The sequence below is a fragment of the Cottoperca gobio genome, chromosome 4, assembly GCF_900634415.1.
Source record: "Cottoperca gobio chromosome 4, fCotGob3.1, whole genome shotgun sequence".
Classification (NCBI taxonomy): Eukaryota; Metazoa; Chordata; class Actinopteri; order Perciformes; family Bovichtidae; genus Cottoperca; species Cottoperca gobio.
Genome location: NC_041358.1, coordinates 1,488,994 through 1,500,809, shown reverse-complemented (window position 1 = coordinate 1,500,809; position 11,816 = coordinate 1,488,994). Strand labels below are relative to the sequence as shown.

Below are 11,816 nucleotides of genomic sequence, written 5' to 3'. Positions count from 1 at the left end.
ATGGGCAAAGGACATTTCTAGAAAAGTGAACAGAGAAATTTGTATTTGTCCTCCACGAGTTGAACCCATTCTGCTTAATGTGCAAACAGACCCAGCATCCTGTCTGCACAGGCACTCATTCACCGCTGTCACCGGACCTGGAGTCGGGCTCTGCAAGCCCTTCTCCGCAGTTCTGCCTCGTACAAAAGGATAGCGGACCGGCGACGCATTCCTGCTCCAGGTTATTCTCCGGGCCAGAGGGTTTGGCTTTCTACGAAGGACCTGCCACTGCAAGTCAAATCCCGCAAGTTGGCTCCGCGATTTGTGGGTCCGTTTCCAATCTCCCAGGTCATCAATCCGGTAGCGGTGAGGCTCTGTCTATCACGTTCCATGAAGGTTCACCCCATTTTCCATGTGACGCGGGTCAAACCAGTTAAGGAGAGTCCGCTGGTTCCCACAACCAAGCCCTCTCCTCCCCCCCAGTTCTTTGAGGGAGGGGACGTTTACACTGTTAAACGTCTCCTAGCGGCCAGACGGAAAGGCAGGGGTTACCAATATCTGGTGGACTGGGAAAGGTATGGTCCTGAGGAGACACAGTGGGTATCCACAAAGAACATTGTGGACCAGACCCTCATCCAGGACTTCCATTGTCAGCATCCCGAGGTTCCTGGGACGTCAGGTGTCGTTCCTAGACGGGGTGGGGGATCTGTAAGGGTTCCTGTTGTCCGTTAAATGTTTATTGTTGCGTATAGTTCCTCTTTTATTTTGTGTTACTCACCTCTTCTCTCGTTTCATTGTCTCCACTTCCTGCCCATGTGTTTCCCATCTGTCATTAGTGATTCCACCTGTGTCTCGTTACCCTGCCCACTTCCTGGTGTATATAATCTGTGTGTTTTTTTCCCATCATTGCCAGTTCGTCTTCGTAGCTCCGTGTCGTAGTGTTCCAGCATTTGTCCCATGTCTTCTGATCCTGTTTCCTGTCTTCCTGGTTTCCCTGATCCTGGTTCCATGACCTGACTCTGCCTACGCCTACTCCTTACCTGTTTTGTTTGCCTCGCTGACTGCCTTCCCGTGTACGAACCTGATTTTGCTACAAGTAAAGACTATTTTCCCGTTCTGAGTCGAGGCATGTGAGTCCTATTCCCAGTGTTCAGTACGTGTCGTTACAGATTCTGCAACATATTCTGTGATGGCATATCATTTTAGACGCTCTAGCAAATTCTATGAATATCCTTACAATTAACAATGTTGCAGACACACAAATCACAGCAATTTAAAAATGAAAACAAATTACAGAATCATTAAATATCAAAAACATTTATCAACATTCACAAGGGGCCAATCAATCAAACATCTACAGCCAAATGTTTCAGCCTCCAAGTAATTGCATTTTTATTGTATCCAGAGAGACCAGCTCCGGAACATCCAGGTAATTCTGAAAGCTATTCCAAGCAAGGGGAGCAGCATACTATAATAACCTTTTCCCCAATTCAGTCCTGGCTTTAGGTACAAATAATAGATCCTGGGAGCAAAGATCAGTTTACCATAGTGTCATTAGAATAAAAGTGGAAATTTGCATAGCAACCCAAGATCGATCCCTGGGGCACGCCCATAGATCCACTAACGGTGTTCGAAGTGAAACCTTCTGTCTGCACGCACTGAGAGCTTCCAGATAGATCATTTTTTTATGAATAGTAAATGGATAGTTTGTTCTGAAAGTCAGACACTAAACTAAGAACTATTTCAGTTGTCACTCACAAAGGTAACATTGACCAGGACTGTTAATTTGGAGATTGGTATGTTCATCCTCTTTCAACAGGGGAAGAACAAAATCCATATAAGAGGAATGTAAAAATTGTGATCTGTGAGTTTCTTGGATGGGCAACACAGAAAAACTTAATGGTCTGTAGTCATAAATAATGCAATTGCTGGTTACAACCTTAAGGTTCATAGACACACTGTATCTGTGTATGTTGATGATTCATAGGTGTCTGTCCCTGCTTTGGGCTATTTGATTCAGGTAATGACAATATGACTAAAAGTAATTCCATGGAATTAATGGCAAATGCCTTGAAGGGGATCCATGAGATAAAACATGCTCCCCAAAGTTTTCCACTTTTTTCTCCCTTGAGGTATTTTTTTCATTCTAGCTCAATTAGTCAATTTCTTTGCCAAACTAAGCTCAAATTAATTTGTGAGAACTGAGCTGCTCCTGATGTTTCAGGAGGCCAGTGTAATGTAACGGCAGAAATCCTCCAGTGCCATACAGCTACTTAGTCTAAGGTTGTGCCTGCCCTTAAACTCCCTCGAACAATCATACACTGCACATCAAACATGAGTTCACAGGTAATGAATTTACTGATGAGCTTTAAGGCGTCTGCTTCATAAAAGCTGATTTTCAAACACAGTCCTGTTAGCATCCCCTGCTCCATCCAGTTTTTTTTAATACCTGAGGCGCATGACGGGTATTGTTCTGATTCAAAATATGAATGAAGCAACTAACTGTGATCTCAAGCTGCACACATCTAACCCTAACCCACTCACACAGAGGGACAACAGCAAGTCCAATTAATACAAAAGAAGGGCCTTCAGCTGCACTGTGACAGATTATGTTGTGATGGATGCTGACAGGCCTCAAGAGTCCCAAGCACGGGTTCAAATCACTGGCCTACCTGTTGGAATCACTGAGTAATGGATTTCAGGGGATTCTAGCCCTGCTAGACCAAAGGCCTAAAGAACTAGACTTTGTCCTATCTTTTACAACTAGACACTGAACCAACAGTTGAAATAGAATTAAGTTGCTCTGTGTCCAGGAAGACTGGTTCACTGTTCCCCCTATTACAGTCTTTATGCTATGCTAAAATAAACTAACTGGCTGCTTGCCGTAGCTTTATATTACTGTACAGACATAAGAGTGATATCGATCTTCACATCTAACTCTCAAAAGAAAAGGAAGAGTAGATCCATAAATGTTGAACTATTCCTTTAAGGGCTGGTGGATTCTAACACTGTCTGTGGTAGAAACACAGCTTTATAAAAGAGATCATTAGTATTTAAGGGGAGGATTTTAGCATTCATTTGTCAAAGTGGCAAACCTTAAACTCCACATTGCATTTTTCCCCAAGTACTTCAGAAGATGTTTATACAGTGTACACAGTGAACTTGAAGAATATCAATAGTTGTCATTTGGTTCATTTTAAGTCGCAGTGCTTTGAATGATGGTCTATAATTTAGTTTTAATTACAGATTAAGTCTATAGTCACCTCTCTGTTGTGGTTTATAGAATACGGATGCAGTATTACTGGTGATATGCTTTATCTCTGTCCCTGCAGAGGAAATGTGTGCTGCATGTGTGAGATGCATGTGTTTCCTCTTGTGTCTTTGTTTTATCAGTGCATTAGTGTGAGTGTGTGTGTGTGTGTGTGTGTGTGTGTGTGTGTGTGTTTTCCTGACATATACATGTGTGTATATATCTTCCCACACTTTGATCAACTATGGCAGCAGCCAGTTGACAGAGGATTACACACACTGCTGCCGTCATCGTTCAGGTGATGAAGTGTGGGCGTGTTTACGGTAAGCGCGTCATTTCCGGTTGTTAATGTTTCTGTGTTGCTGGTAGCATACTTCGGCAGCTCCAGCTTGACCCAGTTAATGTTGTTATATTCTTGATCACATCGGCTAATTACCTGTCATCTATCTAAACCTATACTTGTACTTTCTAAGCACTTACAACTCTCTCCTTATCCTCCTTCTCTTAGCGACTCTCGCTAAATCCTCAATTCTTTACGCTCCTTTCGGCTCTGCTAACGTTAGCTAGCGATGGCATCTTCCTCTTCCTGTTATGCTCTCTCCTGCTCGGTGTGTTTCATGTTTAGCTGTTGCTCTGCCTCCTTTAGTGATAATGGTACGTGTATTAAATGTAGTTTATACGCAGGGTTGGAGGCGAGTTTTAGAGGGATAGATGAGTGGCTCCGCACCATGGTTAGTCAGCGGTTAGCAAGTGTAGCTGTTAGCAAGCCCCCTATAGCCGGCGCGGGCTGACCAGTGGTATCTCCTGTTAGCTGTCCCCCGGCGGGGCCCGAGCAGCCGGGAGACTGGGTGACTGTCCGAAAGAAGTGTTATCAGAAGACCACGGTTCACCACCAACCGCTTGCTGTTTCTAACAGATTCTGCCGACTCAATGACGCACCAGCTGAGAAGCCAACTCTGGTTATAGGTAGCTCAATTTTGAGATACGTTCATTTTGAGACACCAGCGACGATAGTCACGTGCATTCCTGGGGCCAGAGCGGGCGACATAGAATTACATTTGAAACTGCTGGCTAAGGCTAAACGTAAATACAGTAAGATTGTTATTCACGTCGGCGGAAATGACACGCGATTGCGTCAATTGGAGTGTACTAAATTTAATGTGGAGTTATACTTGGCCCTAAATGCCTCCGAAACGCATTTTCTAATGATATAGAAGCTCTGGATGGCATTAATTTGGCCTCCAGCACAAATGTAAGGAATCTTGGAGTCATCTTTGATCAAGATCTGTCGTTTAACTCCCACATAAACCAAATCTCAAGGACTGCCTTCTTTCATCTACATAACATTGCAAAAATAAGACACATCCTGTCTCAAAATGATGCAGAAAAACTAGTCCATGCATTTGTTATTTCAACGCTGGATTACTGCAACTCATTGTTATCAACTCTTCAGTTGATCCAAAATGCAGTGGCACGTGTATTGACAAGAACAAGGAAACGGGATCATATTACTCCTGTATTAGCTGCTCTGCACTGGCTCCCGGTAAAATACAGAATAGAATTCAAAATCCTTCTCCTGACTTACAAAGCAATTAATGGTCAGGCTCCAGCATATTTTAAAGATCTCATAGTACCTTATAAACCAACTAGAGCATTGCGCTCCCAGACTGCTGGGTTACTTGTGGTTCCTAGAGTATCTAAGAGTACAATGGGAGCCAGAGCCTTCAGCTATCAAGCTCCTCTCCAGTGGAACCAGCTTCCAGTTTGTGTTCGGGAGGCAGACACACTCTCCACATTTAAGAGTAGGCTAAAGATTTTCCTTTTTTATAAAGCTTATAGTTAGGGCTGGCTCAGGTTTGCCCTGGATCAGCCCCTAGTTATGCTGCTATAGGCTTAGACTGCCGGGGGACACCTCCCTGCTCTCTTCCTTCTCTTCCTCTCTCCTCCCCTCCCTCTCTTCTTCTCCCTATCTATCTGTATGCATTTATGTAAATGTATGTTATTAACTCATCATCCGGAGTTTCTGTGTCTCATGTGGCAGGTTGCCACTGATAAAGTTTACGTCAGGATCAGGAATCGTCGGTGCGCCCGCTGCGCCCGCTGCGCCCGCTGCGCCCGCTGCGCCCGCTGCGCCCGCTGCGCCCGCTGCCCTGGTCCTGCTGGACACCGGGAAGCCTTTTTGACATTATCCTGGATTCATCCATACTTTCTCTTTTTCAACACATCATTTCTGTCAAATGTTGTATTTGTACTATGTTGTTTATCCTGTACATACGACATCTATTGCATGTCTGTCAGTCCTGGGAGAGGGATCACTCCTCAGTTGCTCTCCCTGAGGTTTCTTCCATTTTTCCCCCTTTAATTGTGGGGTTTCTTTTAGGAAGTTTTTCCTTGTGCGATGCGAGGGTCTAAGGACAGAGGGTGTCGTAACCTGTACAGTCTGTAAAGCACACTGCAATGTATAATGTATAATTTGTGATATCGGGCTATACAAATAAATTTGATTTGGTTTGAAGACAGCAGCAGGAGACACATTTAGACACTTCTAGAACACACACTCCGTGTGTGTGTGTGTGTGTGTGTGTCACGCTGTGTCAAGTTAAACCAAGCTTGTGATAAATCCTAATGTGCTAATGTCTAGCAAGCCTGTAATTTAGTTTCTCTCCTTACGTGTTGCATTAGATGTGAATCATGTATCCCGACTTCCTGGATGAATGTAACCTTTCCTCTCTGAGGGAAATGTGTAATTGACTCTCTGCCAGGCAACTGATACCTCCTGGACCAACTCACTGGGATCAAGAGACTCCTCCAGACACCCCTCAGGTGCAGCTCAGTCAGTCCAGTCAGCCAGCCCAGTCTATGATGTAGATGTTCATAGTGGAAAGTGTGTAGAGTGTACCCAGGTCGTGGTGGGAGACAAACACCATTTATCTCACTAAATGTCTTGCCACTGGCGTCTTCCTTGTAGTGGCAGATATAGCTCCCAAAGTCCACAAAAATACCTTCCCCACAGGTGCCAATGATAACGGCTAATGGGTCAAAGCAGAATTACCATTCACATATTACATACACGTGTGAAACCAAATTCATTCACATACACGTGTGAAACCAAATTCATTCACATACACGTGTGAAACACTCTCACATACACGTGTGAAACACTCTCTCACACACATCCACACACACACGTGTGAAACACTCTTTCATACACACGTGTAAAACACTCACATACACGTGTGAAACATTCACATACACGCATGAAACACTCACATACACATGTGAAACGCTCTCACATACACATGTGAAACACTCTCATATACACATGTGAAACACTCTCATATACACATGTGAAACGCTGAGTTCAGTCGTGTATTAGTTGTGCATTACAATTAAAAACGGAGGCCTTCCTGTCACATGAAGGAAACAGGAAGACTTCACACTAACAATGGCATGATATTGCTAGGAGGCTTCCTTCAACCACAATGAATGTTCATCTGATCCTCGTTGTTTTTCAAGTCCAAACTAAATGTACTTACTTATTTGAATCCCATCTCTTGTCAAATTTCATCAAAATATGTGTCTATTCATTTATTAAATTTTTTCCGCCGATACTTAATTTAAACTGTCTCTCCCCACACGAACAGGCTTCCTCCCACTAAGTCTGGGGCTGTTGGGCAGGGTGAGCGGACTATGGGGTAAACACAGCAACAGACAGCTTCCTGCCCAGGTAAACACACTAAGAAATTATCAAACTACTTTAATTAATGTCAAGATTTCTCCGTTTTCCTCTTTGTCCCTTGTCCTTTTTCTTTTCTTACTTTTATCTATTTATTCATCAACTTGTTAATACTATGGGGACTATTACAGGTTTTATTTATTCTTCTTTTCCCCTTAAAACCTCTTAACGGGTGGACGGCCCGCCGTCATGTGATAGTTTTGCATTTTCAGAGAAGTTGTATGTTGCCCTGTGTTGTTTACAGTCCACATGATGGAGTTGTTACGCAATGCCACATATCGTTAGAAAGCTTAGAATCTCGTCTATTTAGTGAGCAAAACGGTTTTGAGATCAACATCACAACATCAAGTACAGTAGGCATGACACACAAGCAAGCAAAACCATAACTTTGTCGTTTTTAAATATGGCATATATCAAGCTATTAGCGCGATTTTGATGCTTGTTAGCCGGATGTCGAACTCTGACCTTTTGATTGACACTTCATTTGAGCCAATAGAAGCTTCCATGCGTTATCTACAGCCATCAAGAGCCAATGAGTGTCAACTTGATAAGGAAGTGCCAGCCCTCTTCTTTTGTTTACAGACAGAGCCAGCAGCAGCCCAGTCTCCCGTTGACTGGCGTATCGTGTAGCCAATTAACTGCTGAAGCTTTACACGTGACAACCATGGTTTTATTTTTACAAATGTTTTATTTTTTCATAACAAAATACAAAATATTGTTTTTGTTTACTTTGTGTCATTACTACTAACAGGGGATATTGGGTCTATAATAGTTATTTATAGTAAAGGCCAATAGTTATTTATGGGCTTTTTATCAATACATATTATAATATCTCCAAATGCACAGCTTGTGAATGCCTGGTGTTACTCTTAGAAAAACCTGTCTAATAAGTTAAGGTTTTGTCCCTTTTATCTGAAATTTGAACCTGAACTTGGTAATACTTGATGATATGTTCCTATTGTGTTTTCCAGCTCTTAACTACCAGCTATACCCATCTTCAGGCATCTTTTTCAACAACAAACTTCAGGCGGAGTGTATTTTCTTCAAATTTAGTATATTCAGACCACTATTACTCAGTGCCAGAAGCACTTGGAGTGATTCTTCAATGTTTTGCAAGAACAATAAGAGAGTAATCTTTTTTCTTTAATGAGACCAACGTCATGCAGCTGGTGCAAATGGTTGAAGAGCAGCTTTCAATTGACTTTGGGTATGTCGTTTGTAGGTATTTTCGGGTAAATTCCCCCACCCCTTAAGAGGTTAAATAACTATTATATACCCTATATTCTCTGTCAGTAGTAATGACACAAAGTAAGTGAAGTATAAACAAAACAAATTGTAATATGTGTTTTTTTTTTATATAATAACTACAATTATGAAAAATAAAATAATATTTGTTAAGCGGTTAAAAGAAAAGGTGCAGGTAAACATGGCAGAAAAAGAAAGGGTTACATGGGGTGAGCAGGTAGAGGAAGCGGAGATGGAGGAGGAAGATGCAGCAGCAGCAATGGAGACACCTCAGCAAAAGCTTGCTACAAAACGCAGAAGAAACCAGTCAAAGAAAGCATCCAGTTTTATACAACCTTGTAGCATCTGACCTGTGTAGACCCTCCCTCAGGCCTTTTAGCTAAAATACAGAAACAAATGGTAGATTCATTTTGGGATGGTCTACACTGTATTCCACAAGGGGTACTGTTTTTATCCGGAGAGGATGGAGGACAGGGCCTAGTCCACCTGGCCAGCCGAACAGCCACTTTTAGACTCAAGTTTATACAGAAATATCTTACCGGTCCGGCTGGGGAACCACCACCTCGGTCTGCCACCCCCTAGGCACCGTCCCAGACTTCCAGACAATTTTGAAGGCGTGTCAACCAAGACAGCCCCTCCACACCCAAAGCCTTCAGCATATCTGGAAGGATCTCACCAACCTCTGGGGCCTTGCCACTGTGTGCCACAGTTGTTTGACTACCTCAGTGAGCTCCATCAGGGAAATTGACAATGGTCCCCCATCATCTTCCAGCTCTACCTCTACCATAGAGGGTTTGTTAGTCGGATTCAAGAGTTCCTCAAAATGCTCCTTCTACCGTTTACCGGTCCGGCTGATTTGGTGTAGAGAGACGTGGCCAACAGACTGGGTGGAGGATTTTATACAAACCTCTCCTCAAAAAGCGGACTGCCGACCTTCAGTGGAGGATTTTACACTAGCTTATCTCTTTTATTAATCCTACTGTTTTTAATAATTGTCCGTTTTGTCAACTATGTGAGACTGTCTTCCATGTTTTTACTGAGTGTAAGAGACTCACAAGTTTCTTCTCTTTTTAAACATCGTTTTTTTTGTCTTTATAATGTAGTTTTTACTGAGTGTTTTTATCATGGGAGCTGCCTACAAAAAAGATAACAAAGAAAAGTGGAAGCTCCTAAACTTCCTCTCAGGAGAAGCCCAATTGGCCATCTACATAAGTAGAAAGAACAGAATGGAAAACAGAGAAGGGCAGGAGGCGAAAGCAGTGTGGCTGTGCAACATTAGAGCAAGACTCTGGCTCGAGTTCAGGTTTTATAAACATAATAGGAGATATAGACACTTTTAGACAACTTTGGTGTTTTAAAATTATTTATGAATTACACTTTGCACAAGTTTTTTATTATTTTCTTTTAACTCTTCGATACACAAGCTATGCAAACCCCTTCTGGGGCGAAGCATGGGTCGGGGGTGACCCGTGTAGGCCTATGGTGTTGTTTCATGCATGGCTGGGTGTTTCTTTGCTATGTTTTTGGTGATCGATTTGTTCGGTCATTTGGAATTCCGGCTGTTCATTGAATGTCTTGCTTTTGGTTGGATCGTTGTTTTCATTCTCCCTTTCTTGATTTGTGAACTGGAATGGGTTTTGTGGTGCTGCATCGCGTTTGCACGCACGGGTTGGTTGTGGCCCGTGTGCCGGGTGTGATGGAGGTGGGGAGAGGACACACTATGGTGATATTGTTGGGGATGGTTATTTTGGCAGTGACTTGGACCAAACGGTACATTTGTTGTGTGGGGTCTTTGTTTGTCGCTTTGTCGCACTTCACACATGACATGCATCATGCGGCCGATGGCACTGTGGGATATTGATCTATGGGTATCTGTGGTGTGGCTGTGTTGAGCTGTTCGGTACAGTTGCACTGCAGATGTAAGGTTCGCTGGAACCAACAGAACTGAACCCAAAAGCACGACACAGAGACAGGCAGAATACAATATAGTTCAGTTTACTCAGTAATCCAGGCAGGGTCGAATACCGGTAAATCAGTCCAAAAGGCAAACAAATCCAGTAAGGGGCAGGCAGAAGAATCGGAGTCCAGAAACAGGCAGCAGGGTCAAAACGGGCAGGTCAGGAAAACTAAACAGGTAAACTAGACGATCGCTGGAGAGCTTGGCAGGAAAACACAAGACAATCTGGCAGTTAACAAGTGGGAGAGACCTGGTATATATCCTCTGAGAAAACTAATGAGAGAATGAGAAGCAGGTGAGGAGATGGGCTGTGGAAACCAGGTGAGGGGAATACGTTGATTGCAGGCAGTGAGGATGAACCAGGATCTGAAATGATAAGAGAATTGCTGACAAGGTAAAACCAAATGAAAACAAACTAATAGTGGGTGGAACGCGTGACAAGATGCTTGTGGTTCGGTGTCTTGCGGTGTTGTCAGTTGTGTGGTGTGTGTTGTGTGTGGGTGTGACGGAGTGGTGAATGGAGGTTTCGGATGCTGGATGTATTGTTTGGTCCGGATTGCTGCTGGGACGATCGTTTTTGATGGTATTGTTGTTGTGGTGTGTATATTATTTAATGTTTGTCACACTTGGCATACATGGATCATTTTTGGCCATGTGTGTTGTCCTGATGTGGTGGTGCAGGAACTGTTTTGGTTCGTGGATTGAGGGGGGGAGATTGGGGGTGTTGATTGTGGTGATCGAGAGCGGGATATTTGATGAGTGATTTGAAGTATTGAATGATTGAATGGGTTGATTTCCGGGGGTGTGGCGGGTAGGAACTCAGCCGTGCATGGGGTGGCATTGTGGGTCGATGCAGGTCATTTTCGACCCATGTTTGTGCCTTAGAAGGGTAGTGATACAAAAAAGATTTTTGTTAAAAAAAATAGGAAAGGATCAAAGGGTTAAACATATAAATTCCTTTTTCTTATTCAAGCACTTTATTTTAAAGTAATTGTACAAACGAAAAAGATGTAAATAAAGTGTTTTTGAAAAATTGAAAACCTCTCTCTTTCTCTTGTGTCCTCTCTCCTCTTGCAGCCTCTTCCTCTCATACCAGGAGAAGCTCTTGTTCCAGCACTGCACAACATGAAACACTACTGGGGCCTGATATGTGCCTGTCTTTGTTTTTATGTCAAACCAGGGTATTTTCAGAAATATAGGCATTATTTCCACAGAGAAGCAGTGTTGTGCAAGTTCACACTTCACAAGAGCTTGCTCAAAGTTTAGTTCAGACGAATTAAAATGAACTAGTTCACATTCATAGTTATATAGTACAATTTTGCATTTTGAAAAAAGTCCTACAATCCCAAATAATGAGCTAGTTCACATTAATTTATCCCGTTAAAAAAAACAGAAAACTAGAAGGGTGCTATGGCTTTAATCGGTCTCAAAACCGGCAGACTTTAAAACCAGGCGGATACATGTGATTTAAGAGCAAAAAACAGTACCTGCTACTGGCAAAGCATCCTCACAAGGGTGCATTTCTGCTCCACATGCACAAATGCATTCTTGCAAGCACGGTGGAGAAAAGGTGAGGACCCAAATGCTGAGCGGCAGACGAGGAGGTTAACAAAAAGAGAGCTTTATTCCAAAAAGAGAGCTTTATTCCA

General features: G+C 42.9%; 1 protein-coding gene across 1 annotated transcript; it reads left to right on the top strand.

The window, feature by feature from the left end:
• The first annotated feature begins 369 nt into the window (after nt 1-369).
• On the top strand, nt 370-5,072 carry LOC115006916 (uncharacterized). Its single transcript, XM_029429542.1, has 2 exons — nt 370-658; nt 4,396-5,072. Exons 1-2 carry the CDS (start codon nt 370-372, stop codon nt 5,070-5,072), a joined length of 966 nt encoding a protein of 321 aa, XP_029285402.1.
• Nucleotides 5,073-11,816: the final 6,744 nt, after the last annotated feature.

Bases quoted from the DNA above. Each gene is read 5' to 3' on its own strand.
- LOC115006916 (XM_029429542.1), top strand. From the start codon at position 370: ATGAAGGTTCACCCCATTTTCCATGTGACGCGGGTCAAACCAGTTAAG. The intron at 659-4,395 runs GTGTCGTTCCTA...TTTAATGTGGAG, and splicing joins CGAGGTTCCTGGGACGTCAG to TTATACTTGGCCCTAAATGC.